The sequence below is a fragment of the Capra hircus genome, chromosome 29, assembly GCF_001704415.2.
Source record: "Capra hircus breed San Clemente chromosome 29, ASM170441v1, whole genome shotgun sequence".
Classification (NCBI taxonomy): Eukaryota; Metazoa; Chordata; class Mammalia; order Artiodactyla; family Bovidae; genus Capra; species Capra hircus.
The window spans coordinates 18093545-18113382 of record NC_030836.1 but is presented as its reverse complement, the minus strand read 5'-3'; the positions used below and the strand labels follow the sequence as shown (position 1 = coordinate 18113382).

General features: G+C 39.5%; 1 protein-coding gene across 4 annotated transcripts in view; it reads right to left on the bottom strand.

The window, feature by feature from the left end:
• PAK1 (p21 (RAC1) activated kinase 1) overlaps positions 1-19838 on the bottom strand; it is a 162228-nt gene that overhangs the window by 8912 nt on the left and 133478 nt on the right. For all 4 annotated transcript variants that reach the window (XM_018043395.1, XM_018043396.1, XM_005699502.2 and 1 more), the window contains 4 exons: positions 18579-18627; positions 12139-12251; positions 8609-8726; positions 3814-3913 (listed from right to left, as the gene is read on the bottom strand). In XM_018043395.1, coding sequence (XP_017898884.1) covers positions 3814-3913; positions 8609-8726; positions 12139-12251; positions 18579-18627 — 380 coding nt within the window. The remainder of the gene's footprint in view (positions 1-3813; positions 3914-8608; positions 8727-12138; positions 12252-18578; positions 18628-19838) is intronic.

The following is a 19838-nucleotide window of genomic DNA, read 5'->3' as shown; positions in this document are numbered from 1 at the left end:
AAACCATAAACACTAGCATTAAAGGCTAAGCTGCCCATTTTGACATTTATTACCTACCCAAATTCTGCTTTCTTCCTGAAAACCATCCCCATATACCAGTATCTGGTTACTAGGTCCTTATTTAATTTCTCAGGCATGAAACCCTAATCATCTACAACTAGGCATGAAAAAATGTGGTCCACTAGAGAAGGGAATGGCAAACCACTTGAGTATTCTTGCTTTGAGAACCCCATGAACAGTATGAAAGCCAAAAAGATAGGATACTGAAAGACGAACTCCCCAGGTCGGTAGGTGTCCCATATGCTACTGAAGATCAGTGGAGAAACAATTCCAGAAAGAATGAAAAGACGGAGCCAAAGCAAAAACAACACCCACTGTGGATGTGACTAGTGATAGAAGCAAAGTCCGATGCAGTAAACAGCAATATTACATAGGAACCTGGAATGTTATGTCCATGAATTAAGGCAAATTGGAAGTGGGCAAACAGGAGATGGCAAGAGTGAACATAGGCATTTTAGTAGTCATCAAACTAAAATGGACAGGAATGGATGAATTTTAACTCAGATGACCATTTTATCTATTGTCGTGGGCAAGAATCCCATAGGAAAAATGGGGTCACCATCACAGTCAACAAGACTCCGAAATACAGTATTTAGGTGCAATCGCAAAAACGACAGATTGATCTCTGTTTGTTTCCAAGGCAAACCATTCAATATCACGGTAATCCAAGCCTATGCCCCAAACAGTAAGGCTGAAGAAGCTGAAGTTGAATGGTTCTATGAAGACCTACAAGACCTTCTAGAACTAACACCCAAAAAAGATGTCCTTTTCATTATAGGGGACTGGAATGCAAAAGTAGGAAGTCAAGAAACACCTGGAGTAACAGGCAAATTTGGCCTTGGAGTACAGAATGAAGCAGGGCAAAGGCTAATAGAATTTTGCCAAGAGAATTCACTGGTCATAGCAACACCCTCTTCCAACAGCACAAGAGAAGACTCTACACACGGACATTACCAGATGGTCAATACCAAAATCAGATTGATTATATTCTTTGCAGCCAAAGAGGGAGAAGCTCTATACAGTCAGCAAAAACAAGACCAGGAGCTGACTGTGCTCAGATCATGAACTCCTTATTGCCAAACTCAGACTTAAATTGAAGAAAGTAGGGAAAACCACAAGACCATTCAGGTATGACCTAAATCAAATCCCTTATGATTATACAGTGGAAGTGACAAATAGACCCAAGGGATTAGATCTGATAGAGTGCCTGAAGAACTATGGAAGGATGTTTGTGACATTGTACAGAAGACAGGAATCAAGACCATCCCCAAGAAAAAGAAATGCAAAAAAGCAAAATGGCTGTCTGAGAAGGCCTTACAAATAGTTGTGAAAAGAAGAGAAGTAAAAAGCAAAGGAGAAAATGAAAGATATACCCATTTGAATGAAGAGTTCCAAAGAATAACAAGGAGAAGAAAGCCTTCCTCAGATATCAGTGCAAAGAAATAGAGGAAAACAACAGAATGGGAAAGACTAGCGATCTCTTCAAGAAAATTAGATATACTAAGGTAACGTTTCATGCAAAGATGGGCACAGTAAATGAGAGAAGCAGAAGATATTAAGAAGAGGTAGCAAGAATACACACAAGAACTATACAAAAAAGATCTCCATGACCCAGATAATCATGATGGTATGACCACTGACCTAGAGCCAGACATCCTGGAATGTGAAGTCAAGTGGGCCTTACGAAGCATCATTACGAACAAAGCTAGTGGAGATGATGGAATTCCAGTTGAGCTGTTTCAAATCCTGAAAGATGATGCTGTGAAAGTGCTGCACTCAATATGCCCACATACTAGGAAAACTCAGCAGTGGCCACGGGACTGGAAAAGGTCAGTTTTCATTCCAATCCCAAAGAAAGGCAATGCCAAAGAATGTTCAAACTAATGCACAATTGCACTCATCTCATATGCTAGTAAAGTAATGCTCAAAATTCTCCAAGCCAGGCTTCAACATGCATGAACTGTGAACCTCCAGATGTTCAAGCTGGTTTTAGAAAAGGCAGAGGAATCAGAGATCAAACTGGCAACATCCATTAGATCATCGAAAAAGCAAGAGAGTTCCAGAAAAACATCTAATTCTGCTTTACTGACTACACCAAAGACTCTGAGTGTGTGGATCACAACAAACTGTGGAAAATTCTGAAAGAGATGGGAATACTAGACCACCGAACCTACCTCTTGGACATCTGTATGCAGGTCAGGAAGCAACAGTTAGAACTGCACATGGAAGAACAGACTGGTTCCAAATAGGAAAAGGAATATGTCAAGGCTATATATTGTCACTCTATTTATTTAATTTATATGCAGAGTACATCATGCAAAATGCCGGGCTAGATGAAGCACAAGCTGGAATCAAGATTGCCGGGACAAATATCAATCACCTCTGATATGCAGATGACACTACCCTTATAGCAGAAAGCGAAGAAAACCTAAAGAGCCTCCTGATGAAAGTGAAAGAGGAGAGTGAAAAAGTTGGCTTAAAACTCAACATTCAGAAAACTAACATCATGGCATCTGGTTCCATCACTTCATGGCAAATAGATGGGGAAACAGTAACACACTTTATTTTGGGGGGCTCCAAAATCACTGCAGATGGTAACTTCAGCCATGAAATTAAAAGACACTTGCTCCTTGAAAGAAAAGTTATTACCAACCTAGACAGCATATTATAATAAAAGCTGAGACATTACTTTGCCGACAAAAGTTCCATCTAGTCAAAGCTATGGTTTTTCCACTAGTCAAGTACGGATGTGAGAGTTGGACTATAAAGAAAGCTGAGTGCTGAAGAATTGATGTTTCTGAACTATGGTGTTGGAGAAGACTCTTGAAAGTCCCTTGGACTACAAGGAGATCCAACAAGTCCATCCTAAAGGAAATCAGTCCTGAATATTCATTGAAAGGACTGATGCTGAAGCTGAAACTCCCAATACTTTGTCCACCTGATGTGAAGAACTGACTCCTTGGAAAAGACCCTGATGCTGGGAAAGATTGAAGGCAGGAGAAGGAAACGACAGAGGATGAGATGGTTGGATGGCATCACCGACTTGATGGACATGAGTTTGAGCAAGTTCCAGAGTTGGTGATAGACAGGGAGGCCTGGTGTGCTGCAGTCCATGGGGTCGCAATAAGTTGGACACGACTGAGCGACTGAACTGAACTGAGGCATGACCCTGCTTTAATAAGTTCCTCCTCTTGTGCCCCAGGGTAGAGACTGCTAACAGTCCTCCCATAAGCTGCCCATCCACCTGTGACACAATCTCTTTCTCTGGATTCTTGGTCCTTACACTTCTGAACAGAATGTTCTGCCTGCAGTTATATTATATTGCTATTATATGTTCACTTAATTACGAGGCCTTCAATAAGAACTGTGTGTTCTTACTCACATTTTTCATTCTCAGATGGCCAACCACATAAACAGACATTTTATAAAAGTTTGCTAAATGAATGACTGAATGAAAGTTATTACACTAAACTCTCTTTTCTAATTATGTATTTTATGTTTCCCATAGTAGGTTGAGAACTACTTAAATATAGGCAAAAGTATCCTTGTTGCCCATCACAGTAAATGTTTTTCATTTAATGTGTAAATGAGTGGGGGGAAAATGTCATCCTATATAGTGCTGAGTAACATAAAGTGCTGGCATATCCAAGGAAATAGATTCTTTGGTGAGTCTTGTAGCTACTCTCATAGGATTACCATCCCAGAGGAGACAGGGTCTCAGAGAGAAGAGAAGTGATTATCACTCCTACTCACTTAGCTTGACAGAGCCATCCATTCCCAACAGGATGTTGTCACTCTTGATGTCTCTATGAATAACTTGGTTTGAATGCAGAAACTCCAAAGCTTGCAGGCACTGTTGAAGTGATGTGGGCAAAAGGAGAGAGAAAGGACAAATAATTATGAAGACTTACAGAAAAATCACTAATCCAACCTCCTCATTTTATGATAACAAAAGTGAGACCCCAGTGAGTAAAAGAACTTACTCCAAATAAATGGAAGAGGCAGGTCTAAAACCCAGTCTCTTGTCTCATTACTAAACATACTTTTTTTTTTTTAATACTTGGTGTTGCCTCATACTTTTCTTATAAGATACTTGACCACAGTGTATTATAACATAGCTTATAACAGTTTTAGGTACAGGAATCCCTCCAAAGTATTTTAGAATTGTTTATAGAACGTTAGCACCTTGACAAAGAACCCAAGGCAAAAAAAAAAAAAATACTGAGGAAGAATGGAAAGGAATTTGTAAAGAAAAAACTACAGGAAAATGACAAATAAGAGTCACATTTGGGAAACTAAACAAATGGAAAGATGCTAGAAGCCGTGAATTTAGGAAGATAATCTTATTTTGGTGAGGTAGTTTGTACTGTTTGCTGTATTCTGCTTTTTACATCCCCATAAACATCTGCAGACAAATGTCCAGCAGGCAACTGCAGGTGGGAATCTTGAGTGCTGTAGAGAAGCTGGACTTAAAATAATCGTTTACAAGTCTTTCAAGTTATGGTAACAGTTGAAATTGGCAAATGCTATAGTAAAGAAAGAAGAAAGAAAAGAACCTTGGAAAACACACAGACTCTCCATAGGCAGAATGAATAATATAGAGACTGAAAAGAATAATAAAAATGCCTGGTTCTGACCAATAAAATTATTTTAGACAAATCTCTTATTCCCTCTGGGCTACTGTCTTCCCATCTGTAAAAGGTGAGCGTCAGAAAAGATGCTATAAAGGTTACTACTAAATCTATTAGGAAGTTCATAACCCAAAGCTAAAATTTAGAGGCTTCCACCAATTAAAAAACATGAAAAAGATGCAAACCAATTAGAGGACAGTACTGAAATATTCTCAACTCAATACTTTACTTTCTAAGAATACATCAATGGCTAAATTAAAAACAAACCAATATCCAGAAGCGGCTTTTCCCTGGAAAAGTAAGACCTGTTTCCCTAAGGAGGCTGGAGACTTTGGCCTCTGGATGTCAAAAATTATAAACAGAAAGGATAATTTCTAGAAATTGGAACCATCATGCATTGCTGGTAGGAATATAAAATGGTACAGCCACTGTGGTAAACATTTTGGCCAGTCCTCAAAATATTAAACATAAAGTCTCTACATGACCAGAAGATCCACTCCTAGGCACATACCCAAGAGAAGTAAAAACATATTCAACCAACAACTTATCCATGAATGTTCACAGCACTATCCATAATAGTCAAAAAGTAGAAATTACCCAAATGTCCATCAGCTGATGGACAGGCAAATAAACAGAATCTTACTTGTTAATAAAAGGACATATGCTATAGAACAGATGAGCCTTCAAAATATTACACTAAGCAAAATGAGCCAATCAGAACACATATCACCTTTATATGAAATACCCGGAATAAGCAAATCAACAGAGACACAAAATAGACTTGTGGCTGCATAGGGCTGGAAGGGATGGGAAACAGGCTGGGCGGGGTCAGCAGGGTGGGGTGACTGCTAATAGGTATGGAGTTTCTTTTTCAGTTCAGTTCAATTGCTCACTTGTGTCTGGGTCTTTGCGACCCCATGGACTGCAGCACGCCAGGCTTCCCTGTCCATCACCAACTCTTGGAGCTTACTCAAACTCATGTCCATCAAGTCGGTGATGCCATCCAACCATCTCATCCTCTGTCGTTTCCTTCTCCTGCCTTCAATCTTTCCCAGCATCAGGGTCTTTTCCAAGGAGTCAGTTCTTCACATCAGGAGGACAAAGTATTGGAGTTTCAGCTTCAGCATCAGTCCTTTCAATGAGTATTCAGGACTGATTTCCTTTAGGATGGACTTGTTGGATCTCCTTGTAGTCCAAGGGACTTTCAAGAGTCTTTTCCAATGCCACAGTTCAAAAGCATCAATTCTTCAGCACTCAGCTTTCTTTATAGTCCAACTCTCACATCCGTACTTGACTAGTGGAAAAACCATAGCTTTGATTAGACGGAACTTTTGTCGGCAAAGTGATGTCTCAGCTTTTATTTTAATATGCTGTCTACGTTGGTAATAACCTTTCTTTCAAGGAGCAAGTGTCTTTTAATTTCATGACTGAAGTCACCATTTGCAGTGATTTCGGAGACCAAAAAAATAGTCTGTTATTTCCCCATCTATTTGCCATGAAGTGATGGAACCAGATGCCATGATGTTAGTTTTCTAAATGTAGAGTTTTAAACCAACTTTTTCACCCTCCTCTTTCACTTTCATCAAGAGGCTCTTTAGTTCTTCACTTTCTGCCATAAGGGTGGTATCATCTCCATTTCTGAGGTGATTGATATTTCTCCCAGCAATCTTGATTCCAGCTTGTGCTTCATCTAGCCCGGCATTTTGCATGATGTACTCCGCATATAAGTTAAATAAGAGGGTGACAATATACAGCCTTGACGTACTCCTTTCCCAATTTGGAACCAGTCTGTTGTTCCATGTCCGGTTATAACTGTTGCTTCTTGACCTGTACACAGATTCTCAGGAGGCAGGTCAGGTGGTCTGGTATTCCCATCTCTTAAAGAATTTTCCACAGTTTGCTGTGATCCACACAGTCAAAGGCTTTGGCATAGTTATTAAAGCAGAAGTAGATGTTTTTCTAGAACTCTCTTGCTTTTTCAATGATCCAACAAATGTTAGCAATTTGATCTCTGGTTCCTCTGCCTTTTCTTTTCTTTTTTTTTTTTTTGTTAATTTTTATTTTTACTTTATTTTACTTTACAATACTGTGTTGGTTTCGCCATACATTGACATGAATCCACCACGGGTGTACATGCGATCCCACACATGAACCCCCCTCCCACCTCCCTCTGCCTTTTCTAAATCCAGCTTGAATACTGTTGAAGCCTCACTTAGAGAATGTTGAGCATTACTTTGCTAGCATGTGAGATGAGTACAATTGTGTGGTAGTTTAAACATTCTTTGCTTCTTTTTAGGGTGATGCAAATGTTCTAAAACTGATTATGGTGATAGCTGTATAAACTAAATATACTAATATCTTTTAAATTATGTACTTTAAATGGGTGAATAATATGGTATGTGAATTATATCTCAATAATGGTATTTTTAGAAAGGTGAATTATCTCTATGAGAACTTATGGATAATAGTAATGCCATGTATTTGCATAACATTTTAATGTTTTTCCAAATGCTTTTTGATCCACATGGTACCCCTAAGGTATACACAGTATGAATGCTGCAATTCCTAAGATAAATCACTTGAGACATACTGATTTCCCCAAACACACATTTGCATGTATCTCAATCAGTAAAAGTCAGTTCTTCGGATGACTGAAATGAATAACATCTTAGTTATTACAGTAACTCTGCATTTCCAAAGGTCCCGAGAATACAGATACATAGTTTATCTATGATATTAAATTTCATGGGGGAAGTGTGATTAGGAAAAACCGTCTTGAAAGTTTCCTGGTGGGGGAGGGAGAATAATGAAACAAATTTGAACACCACCTCAGTGGTACTGTAAAGAAAATAACTCAGATCTCCTCAGATCCCAGGCCTGTGTTAATTCCATTAACCTACCTGTGTATGTGTTCTAGATCCCAGGGTTTTTAATGAAAAGATGATAATATTTTCTAGGACAGTAGTGATTTCACATGACTTTATTTTTCCTAATATTATTACAAAACTATGTAATTTCATCTGCATGATTCTAATTCCTCTATCATCAAACCCTAGGCATACTCATCCCCATAAAACTCTGAGTCTAATCTTCTAACCACTTAATCATGCTCTCTTTCCCTAATTCCCAAACTTTTATATTATAAGGCTATGAGAAAGTTTCAGGCTTTTATCAGCAAAGCATCCAATACACTCAACTTCTCCAAATACTCCCTTCATCCTCTTGCTCTAATGAAGATGTGGCCATCCCCTAAGGACACTGCTTCTCATGTAGGCCTTGCCAAGGTTTTTATTCTCCCTCCTTATACAAGCATTTTACAGACTTTAGATGTTTGACAGCAACGAGGAGAGAGAAGAATACTGATTTAAACTTTGTTTCCTATTCCTTTTGCCTGGAAGTATTTTACCCTAGATTTCTGCTTGGCTTACTCTCTCATATCATTCAGATCTTTACTCAAATATATGGCAAAACCTTCCCTGACTATCTGAAATAGTATCTCTTCCGTCACTATCTCTTTACTCTGCTTTATTTCCTTTATAACACATGAATAAAGCAGGAAAGCAGAATAAAAAAATATGACTAAAATTATACCCATATTAAAGAGATAAAAGAAAATAAATGCTCACAGAAGCTATTTCTAAGAGGCTGAAATAATACATGATTATATATATGTGTGTGTGTGTGTGTGTGTGTGTGTGTGTGTGTATGAACTTTCTTTTAGAATATAGTTACCTTTAAAGAAAAAAGAATGATGATAAAAATCTCAAAACAGGTATTATAAAAGGATGATGGGAGAATACAACTAATTTCTCCCACTTCTACAGTGCCCAGGCTGAGATCCCATCAGATGCAGAACCCTGAGATACATAGATATTGAAGCCATTTCCTGCTCAAGTCTAATTGGCTGTTGACCTTACCTCACGGCACACAGCTGCAATCTGACCTTCGTCCATGCAAGTTTCCGTTACCACATCTGTCAAAGAACCTCCAGCCAAATATTCCATGACAACCCACAGCTCATCTCCCACAAGGTAACTGCAGGGGTAAAGGTAAAAGGTGAGTAGGAATAGGGTACACTGAGCCATAGCAGTGGCTTTCAAAGGACAAGCATATACACAGAGTGACTCTGCATTTCCCTCAATTCTGAAAGGGTCTAGGGTCCTTTTTTCTGAAGAAAAGCAGAATCTATGGGACCGTTTCACTAGCTTGATATCTCTTAAGGATTCGACTGGAGAAAACAAGGCAGACTGTCCTGTGAAGCCCCAAAAGGTAGAACTAAAATCACTAGGTTGAAGATGCAATAAAATTTCATTTCATCACAACACAAAGCAGTATTTCTTAAAATCAGGCATGGTTCCCACACCTCTAGAAGCCTGAAGCAGAGAGTACCCAAACACCTGATGAAGATGGGATTTGGAGTCCATGTTATCAATATTAGGGAAGTCACTAAACATCCTTGAGAGTTCTACTAGATTTGAGATCCATGAGATCAGTACCAGGTCATGTTCAAGATTTCATCCCCAGAGAGAGTGTCACAGTAGATATCATTATTTACTGAATAAATCAATGAGTAAAATAAAAGATAACTGCAAATGTTAAATAAAGTAATAGTTATAAAAACCATTAAAAAGCTGTAGAGTTTTATACACACAGCCATTCTTCTGACAATGATCTCCGTTTTGAACATCTCTGATTATAAGAAAGGAATAAATTCAGTAAGGATTACAGAACCAAAGCCTCTTCTGGAAGCCAAGGGTTTCCAATTTAGTACTGTATCACTAGACAGACTGTGGGGCTGAGAAGGGCTAAAACAGAAAGTTTCACTCAGGGACTGGATCACTCAGCTCTGTTATGTGATAAGTAAAAAAATCACTTAGCCTGTCAGTTTTCTCTGCTACAAAATAAGACAAATAAACAACAAAGATAGTCTAGAGCTCTATAAACTCTTGCGCTAGCTTTAGACAAAGGAGGCAGACTGAATTGGCTTGAGCTGTGTGGTATGTCATATCATCTTCATCCCCATATTGGGACTACTGCTGGGCAGATGGGAGGCTATTGGAAAAAATAAACAGTCTCAAGTAAAGGATAAGATTTAAATCATATTCTCTTGCCTATTAATCAATTCAGTCCTTTTTCTATAATATTATGCATTCTCTGTACATCAAAGTCTTGAAGTTTCTTAATGTCCATGAAGAATAAATGTAACAGATTAATTTCTCCTTCAACAATCTCTTAGGAGAAGACTGTGGGGACTTGGACCAAAAGAGAATTCAGGCCTGGGTTAAAAAGCCCTCCACTGCCATAAGCCTATTTCATCCCTGACAAAGAATGTGCATTTATAGACCATCCCCCAGCACATCAAAAAAAATCTGTCAACTTGGACTGACTGGGGGGAAAACACAAGTGTACAAAAGATTATGTGGACACTGACAAAGCAGAGTCCCTTTAGCTGGGCCTCACATAATGTTCTCAAGACCAGATTCATGTTGTCTCAATTACTATGCAGCTATACACTGTGCCAAGGTACCATTAAAAAAGCTTCAGAGCATCCCATATTTAGAGAAGAAAAAATATGAATGGAGTTCTCCTCTGGGAACTCACAAAAACCACAGATTCTCAAATGTAGCACCTTCACTGAATGTTCAGCTTAAGAGTACCCACTCTTCTCCTCCAGCAAGAATTCCTAGGTATGTTTTCGTATACCAGACTACAACTGATGAGAGGGACTGAGCCTAACTTATTTCTGATTACAGAATATAACAAGCCTCTGGAAACACTGGCAAAGGCATGATAAACAAACAATTTATAAACCTTCTAATCCCATTCCCAGAATACAGATTCATTCAAGCACATGCATTTTGTTGTTTACTTACCTCCACTAATGAGGAACTCACTATTTTATGAGATAGGCCATACCCTTAAGACAGCTTTCATTTTTCCTTATCCTGAGCCAAAATGTAGTATTCTTATAACCTTCAGAAGCTTATCCATGCTTTATTCTCCATATAATAAGTTCTTAAAAGAGATGGGAGGATGAATAACTTCAGAGGATTCTTCAGAGCCAGTCATGACCTACATCATGGAGAGACTATCATCTCCAAAACAGAGAAGGCCAAAGTCCACCTCCTTGCCTCTTTAAAGAAATGAACGCTTACCACTTTTAGATTCAGAACAAGAAATCTGGCATAATTTGGCAGCAATGAAAACAAGTTGGCAATGCATGATAAATAGTAAGAAAAATTACTCAGAGTCTAAGACTTGGTCCAATGTCACCTTCACCTCTGATACGTCTGAAACCCAGGCAAGAAGCAATTTCTTTTGTTCAGATATGGTAGAAAAGAACATAATATGATGGAAAGGGCATGGACGTTGATGCTAGGAATATTCAAATCCAAAACCCTCATTTGCTACTTACTGGCTTACTGGTCTTGGACAAGTTATTAACTTCTATGAATCTCAGTTTCTTCATCTGTAAAATACAGACAATAAACCCTACCTCATAATGAGATACTGCTATTCACAAAAGTGCTTAGTACAATGAAAAGCATAACACAAATATTAACTACAACTCTTATTATTACCTTAAAGAGCAGAATTCTTACAGGCTGGAAAGATAGGTTAAAAGAATCAAAATGGAATTTAATGAAGATAACCAAAAATCTATGTTACCAGTTTAAGGCAAGCTCTACAGGCTGGAAAGATAGGTTAAAAGAATCAAAATGGAATTTAATGAAGATAACCAAAAATCTATGTTACCAGTTTAAGGCAAGCTCTACAGGCTGGAAAGATAGGTTAAAAGAATCAAAATGGAATTTAATGAAGTTAACCAAAAATCTATGTTACCAGTTTAAGGCAAGCTCTTGTTAAGAAAAAAAAAAAAAAAGGATCAGAGATTTGAACTGACTACATACTTACTAGGGGTCAACAATGAAAACAGAACACTTAAAAAAAAAATTTTTTTTTAATGAACAACAACAACAAAAAGAATAAAATCAAGTTCCATAGAGTTTAGAACAAAGGAGGGGTTGCACTGTCTCCATACAGCTCAAATCTCAAGGCTCAAATCTCAAACAAAACTACTGAATGTCACATTTTAAGATAATGCAAACTACAAGTTATTCAGCAGGGTAAGCAGGATCAGGAAAAGATTTGAGATGCAGAATGATTTAAAGACCTTTGCATCTGACTCAAGCAGACGGGCTGAAGGCATTCCCAGGGGCAGGACCAGCTGGGAGAAGCCATAGGGTGGTAGGGTTCAGCCTAACCCAGAAGACTGTGCGCCAGTTAGAGATGTCCAGCAACATGCAGGCTCAGAGGCACAGAGCTGAGCACCTTAAAAGATTCTTGAATGGAAACGGTTCTGAGTATTGGTGTTGCCTTCTCTAATAGCACTACCATCCATCAGTCCCAAAGGCCTTATTTCTCTGACAGGACTACCACTCCATACCTGTCCAAGTAATTCACAATATTTGGGTTCTTGTTTTCCCTCATGACCAGGATCTCATTAATAATCAGCTCTTTCTTCGGCTGCTGCTGAAGGTTCATCTGCTTAATGGCCACCTGAAATCAAAGTACACCAGTGTATAACCAGAGTCACTCCAAATTTACTGAGCACCTACTAAGTACCAGACATAAACACTTAGGAGACAGAGATGAATAAAATATGGTCTGAGCCCTTGAGGAACTCACAGTTTATCACTGGAGACCAATGGTACGCAATGCAAAGTCTAGCAACATCATCTGGGAATGTGCTGGAAATGAAAATTTTCAGGCCCCAACCAAACCTACTGAATCTGTAACTCTGTGGTTTTTTTTTTGGGGGGGGGGTTGCATAGTTTGCACAAATTTTCTATTTAATGGAAAAGTTCACTTGCTAAGTATAAAGATCATTTATTACTTGGCATTGGTATTGGTGTCACTGGAGGTGAGGATAAGACATGGTTATGAGGAATTTAAATGAGGAAGTAAAAGAATTTAAAAATTGATCTTTCCATTCATCTCTCTACCTTCTTAGATCTCTACTTAATCCAAGCTCAAGTACTGATAAATAGGGACTTCCTTTTCCTCAAAAACCCTGTATTTTAACAAGCCCTCCAAGTAATTTGGGGGTTCCCTGGTAACTCAGACAGTAAAGCGTCTGCCTGCAATGCAGGAGACCCAGGTTCGATTCCTGGGTCGGGAAGATCCCCTGGAGAAGGAAATGGCAATCCACTCCAGCACTCTTGCCTGGAAAATCCCATGGATAGAGGAGCCTCGTAGGCTACAGTCCATGGGGTAGCAAAGAGTTGGACACGACTAAACGACTTCACTTTCACTTTCCAAGTAATTCTAATGTGAACCAAAGTCTGAAGATCAAACTTGCTACAAAATACTTATATTAGAAAAAACACTTTTAAAACTCACAATATAAAAGAGGTGTGCTTTAACAAAGCCCACACAAAATGTTACAGAAACATAAAACTGGCAAGGACTCTTTCACACGATCAATGTAGAGGCTTCATAAAGGGGAGATGCCTTTTCAAACTGTGGAAAAGTAAATCAGAGTTGACCAGGTTAAGAGAGAATAGAAAAGGGGGATCCTTAACGTTTATGTATGAAAAAGATCTTGATAGGCTTTTTGTCTATAGAAATAAACAAATTTTCACATAATACCAACTTAAGGAATATGTTAGTTTCCAAGACACTTTTGCATCCATTTTTGCAGTGTGTCAGCTACTACATAGAATATTCTCAAATGTATTTCATTTAATTCTCTGAGACATGTTATAACTTAAATATTACTACCGACCATGTTTGACAGATGAGGAAATTGTAATTCAGAGAGGATATGTGACTTGCAAGCACAACAATTCAGTAGCAGAGTCAGGATTAGAATCTCAAAAGCAATTCCCATTTATTCTGCACACAGAGCCAGATTAATCTTCCCCACTGTACACATTTGATAACACTCTACCAGATTCAAAATTAAAAAGGTTCCTGTTCCTAGAGATGTTCCTTGGCCCAACATTCAAAGTCCTTCTGATCTGACCTCTATCTTACTTCTCACTATATTCTTTCATATGCTACAATGAAAGATGTATGCTCATATCTGAGTCTCTCTCCATTTGGAACATCTTACACTGTTTTCACATGTTCAAAACCTTCTTATACTTTGTATCAGACCAAAAGAAATTTCCTTCTCCAAACCAGAGAGGTTTTTTGCCTTCTTTAAAGCCCTATAAGACCATATTTACACACGTCTTGTGGAACTCACCACATACTGAATTGTATGATGATTAGTTAAGGTGTGTATCTCGAGACATTTGAGAGCTTGTTTGAAAGCTCAGAATCCCTGGTGCCAAGCATAGGGGCTAATACAGTGTGTGTTCAGCAAATCTTTTTGGCAATGAAGAGGAAAAGACAGAATTCAGTGGGTTGATAAATACTTTGTTTTTAAACCACAAAGAGCATCAGCAATAGGCTACTTCATCCCACAGGACTAGACTTTAAATTATTTAAGTGTTTATTTCCTAGAAACATCATCGAAGAACATGAACATTTAACAGAACAACTACAACTAGTCGTTCTAGAATCATCCAGAAAAGTAGAGGATGAATAATTCAACTTTTATGGGAAAACTCCACACTCTATTATTTCTTCAAATCAAGTAGGGACAGTCTTCTGCCAAGAGTCATTTATCAGTAAGAAAAGAAACTATTTTTTTTGAAACATTTTGACCACCTCCACTCCCTACTCTAAGTGAGAAAAAATTGCTGGAAAATCCCATGGACGGAGGAGCCTGGAAGGCTGCAGTCCATGGGGTCACTGAGGGTCGGACACAACTGAGCGACTTCACTTTCACTTTTCATTTTCATGCACTGGAGAAGGAAATGGCAACCCACTCCAGCGTTCTTGCCTGGAGAATCCCAGGGACAGGGGAGCCTGGTGGGCTGCCGTCTACGGCATCACAGAGTCGGACACGACTGAAGTGACTTAGCAGCAGCAGCAGCAGCAGCAGGGTCTCCTATCAGGGAAGGCGTCTGGTCTGGCTACAGTTTTCCGTAACACCTGATGATTAGCTTTCTAACATCTGAAGAGGAAAACATTGATCTAAAGGCCCATCACATTAAGACTGTAAGCCCTTATAACACATATTAAGATCTGGACCCTGTGCCACCCTGGAGGATGAGACAGAGCTTGTGAACTTCACAGAGGTCATTGCTGGCAGCAGCAAAGGAGATGAGAAGCAGGCCATGGATGACAGAGGAGGGGACAGTCCTTTCCAACAGCTACTGACTAAACATAAGCTAGGCTAAACACCCTTCACCTGATCAGATCCCTCTTAACTCAAGCCAGCAGACAGCACTCCCATAACAGAAAAAGAGCTGGACTTGAACTCTGAGGGCCTAAGCTCTGGGGCTGATTCTGTCACTTCCCAGCCTTGACCAATCACAAGCTCCCTGAACCTCCATCTCTTTATCAATACTAAGGATAATAATCCCCACCCTGATTTCCCTCCTCATAGGATGCTTTTGGGGACTAAAAGAAACAGTGGCCAATGTGTTACTCATACATAAGAAATTTAAATAATACAGTAATACAACAGTGAAAATGCTAATCACTGTCATAACTGCATTTGATGAGTACTTGGCACAGAGCAGCAAGAACGACAACATAATCAGCAGGAATGACAGCAAAAACCAACCACTCTCCCACCACAGTGTTAGGTGCTCAACTGACAACGTCTCTATAAAACAACCCTGTCAAGTGAAAATCATCCTCTGCATTTTCAGATAAGAAAATAAAGACTAAGACTTACAAGGAAGTTGCCCAAGGTCATAATCAATGCCTTCAGGCTTATATAACATCAAAGCATCTTCCAGTCTATTTTCTCTATTACACACATTCCCTCTAAAAATAGGCTTGAAAATTAATTGTCGGATGTGTAACTAGAAGACTTCCACCACTAACACGCTAATCTTCCTCTACGTGACAGGCAATAGCTCTCTTTTCCCATCGGATAACTCTCAATATGCAGTCACTCACAAAGACAGAGCATCCCGCCAGCTCCACTAAAGATTTATACTCCCTGGGGGAGAAAATGAGGCCTTCCTGGCTACACTGCACTAGCTGCCCTAATGGACTTGCTTCCATTCATAGTTTTGTAACCACAAAGCAAGCACATGACATCAAGTTTGTTTCCCGTGACCAGCTTCTCACACATGCAACTCCAGACCTTCAATGAACCAGCCAGCACCAGGCTGTCTCCCATCAAGGGTTGTGAGGCTCCAGAGGTCAAAATATGACAAAAGGCCATGGTGCCAAACCTTGCTGCAGCCTAGCAGTCAAGAAAACACAAGTTAAGATTTTTGAATCAAAGGATTCTAACCCAGTCCTTGCTAACTGCTGGCAGTACAACCCCGCAAAAATTACTTTAACTCCAAGCCTCAAATTCCTCATCAGTAAAAAGGAAATAATACTGCCTACTGTGTAGGGTTCTTTTTAGTATTCGTATAACCTCCTCTTTTCTATCTCTGCCTCCAATGTAGCATATTTTAAATCAGCAAAATGATACCATCCTTCCTTCCCTCCTTACCATTATTTCAACACAGGTTTCTGTCAGCACTGTAAGAGTTTTATATGTACACAACAGAAAGTATGGTTTCTTACACTTACATATATATATATATATATATGCGTGTGTTTTTAACGTCTGAATCTTTCATAGTTCTTAGCGTAAGTGTAGTATAAAGTAAACGATCAGTAAACACTCTGTGAAATAAATATGTGCAGATAAAAGTTAATATATATGAATTCTTAGTTTATGATGTATTTTTCACACGCATTGCTTCACTCAACTGTCTTGTGAGGTGTACGTTATCATGCATATTTTATAAAGAAATAAAATTCAAGCTCCAGAGGTCAAATGACTTTTCCAAGCTTTTGTAAGTAAGTAAAGGTAAACATCTGGGCTTCCCTTGTGGCTCAGCTGGTAAAGAAGCTGCCTGCACTGCAGGAGACCTGGGTTCTTTCCCTGGGTTGGGAAGATCCCCTGGAGACAGGAAAGGCTACCCACTCCAGTATCCTGGCCTGGAGAATTCCATGGACTGTATAGTCCATGGAGTAGCAAAGTGTCAGACACAACTGAGAGACTGTCACTATCCACTAAAGGTAAACATCTAGTTATCTGGTTCTCACATCAAAGAACAATTAATAAATCTTCAACATAATTTTTTTTGAAGTTGACTTACCCTCAGTGGAGCCTCAATATTTGCCTCAGACACTTGTAAAAGCCTGACAAGAGCATAGTGAGTTATGTGACTTCTCCAGTACATCTTGGGGTTTCAACCAAGAAACATACACAAGCAGGTCCTAGTAGCCTCCCTCAGAGGAGGCCAACTTTATTTTCATTGGAACAAGAGGTGCCTCTCAAGTTCTGAGCCCCATTAGTCTTTGAACTAAGACCTTTCCCAGGTAACTCCCATCCACAACCCACCTGCCAACATTCCTGCTCTGAAACCAAAGAGTAAAATGCAAAGAAAACTTTAAGCATTCTAGATTCCCTTCCTGGCTTCCTTCTGCTGAAGATAAGATCTTGGGTCATCAGGCCTTAGCAATAAGATTAGAGATTTCCCAGCTTATGAAACATGAGACAAAGAGGTGCCTCCAAATGAGAACTTCAATGTCTACCGGAATCATAGGCACAGAGTAATGGAAGACCCACTAGATTAGAGACAAGAGACAAAGTTTTAAATCTCTTCTGTATCAGATTTCTCTCCTAAACACCAAATTTGTAAAAATAACTGCCCACCAGGCAGTTTCACAAGGTCTCTTAGGCAGTATCTAACTTCTTCAAATCTGTATTTCCTCTGATCACTCACTTGGGCTTCCCAGGTGGTGCTAGTGGTAAAGAATCCACCTGCCAACACAAGAAACACAAGAGATGCAGGTTTGGTCCTCGGGTGGGGAAGACACCATGGAGAAAGGAATGCCACCCACTCCAGTATTCTTGCCTGAAAAATTCTATGGACAGAGTAACCTGGTGGGCTATATTCCATAGGGCCACAAAGAGCAGACACAACTAAGAATCCACACACACACATACACACATCACTCACTTGTGAGTCATCCTCACCTTCACCAAATTCCGTCAAATCTACTTAAAGTGAAACTTTAGTCACTCAGTCCTGTCCGACTCTTTGAGACATGGATTGTAGACTACCAGGCTCCTCCATCCACGGGATTTTCCAGGCAAGAGTATTGTAGTGGGCTGCCATTTCCTTCCCCAGAGTATCTTCCCAACCCAGGGATCGAACCCAGGTCTCTCACATTGTAGGCAGACATTTCACTGTCAGAGCCACCAGGGAAGTCCCTGAAATCTATTTAAGTGAAGTCACTCAGTTGTGTCCGACTCCTTACGACCCCATGGACTGTAGCCTATCAGGCTCCTCCGCCCATGGGATTTTCCAGGCAGGAGTGCTGGAGTGGATTGCCATTTCCTTCTCCAGGGGATCTTCCCGACCCAGGAATCAAACCCGGGTCTCCCACATTGCAGGCAGACGCTTTACCATCTGAGCCACCAGGGAAGCCCTCAAATCTACTTAAGTACCTCTCAAATACATCACTTTTCCCCATTTATAATGTGCTGCCACCTTAGTCCAGACATCATCTCTCACATGGAATTACCCAATAACCTGCTGAGTCACCTGCTCCACTCTTATGTCTTCCAATCTCTTCACATTGCAGTAACTTTCCAAAACCTGTAAGTTTCACCATGTTGAAAGAATTCTAGTCTACAATGGTAAGAAACTAGAAGAGTCCTTGTTGAGCTAAGAAGGGCTAAAACTTAACAAAAAAGAGTAAGAAACAGTAAAACTGAAGGAGTAGTAGTTGATGGTGGATACTTACCTCCTGTCCTGTGGCTACATCCATTGCAGTGTACACAGTGCCCGAAGCACTGAACAGGTGTGGGAAAGAAAAAAAAAACCAGGTGTTAGATGAGGTGACATTTGTCAAATGAAGCTCTCCACACACAATCTAGCAATGCAAGTGTTAATAAAAATAGTAGCAAAAAATGACCCTCCCCGTTGTCTCTTCCACTCTCATGAAAGGCAGTATGTAGCAGCAAAGAGAATATAGGCGCAAGTGGCCATCAGGAAGTGAAGAAATAAAGTAGGGACAGAGGAAGAAAGCAGAGAAATACTGGAATAATGCTACGAAAGTGAACATGTCCATTCTAAAGGACTAAAAATCTCACTTTATGCTTATAACCATGAACTCGGTATATCTGTGAGTGGTATGCAACAATATTTGTAACCTTACATGACAATGTGTCAGATTTACACGATGCGATTGGAAGAAAATTAAAATCCTACACAGTGCAAAAATGTATTCTTGGCAAGCCCTGTGATTATGCTTCCCAGAGAAGTCATGTCAATTCAGGGAGAAAAGTCACTTTTAAGTTTGCCTGGAAGCCAGAAATTATGGTCATCATCTTCCAAACTACAACTCTTTGGTTAGGATTTTATTGTAGCTACATGTCAAGAAGTTGAGATCAAAGATATGGACAATCAAATAAGGACTGGATTCTCTACATTAGCAGTTACTTCCTCATTACTAATCATCCTACCTCTAGCCATCTTCTGTCGTAAAATTGATGTCTATATTCCTGTCCCCATTCCCCCTTATCCCACCAGATGTGCCATTCTTAAAGGGCAAAATGCCCAGGCCTCACAGGACTGGACATTTTCAGACTTCTTCTCCATAAGTATAGAGGAACGCTACTCAGGCCCACTGGGTAGTACTTAATTGTTTCTACCTCCAACAGACATATAATGAGACACATGAATTCCAAGTAAAACAAACAAAATTCTTCACTCTTAAAGGGAAGAAAAAAAAACATGAAAAAATTATAATAGTGCCAATTTATCATATATATGTAATATGTATAGTTTTTTTAAGATTTTTTTTTATTGAAGGTTAATTGCTTTACAGAATTTTGTTTTCTGTCAAACCTCAACATGAATCAGCCATAGGTATACATTTATTCCCTCCCTTTTGAACCTCCCTCCCACCTCCCTCCCCATCCCACCCCTCTAGCTTGATAGAGCCCCAGTTTGAGTTTCCCGAGCCATATAGCAAATTCCCACTGGCTATCTATTTTACATA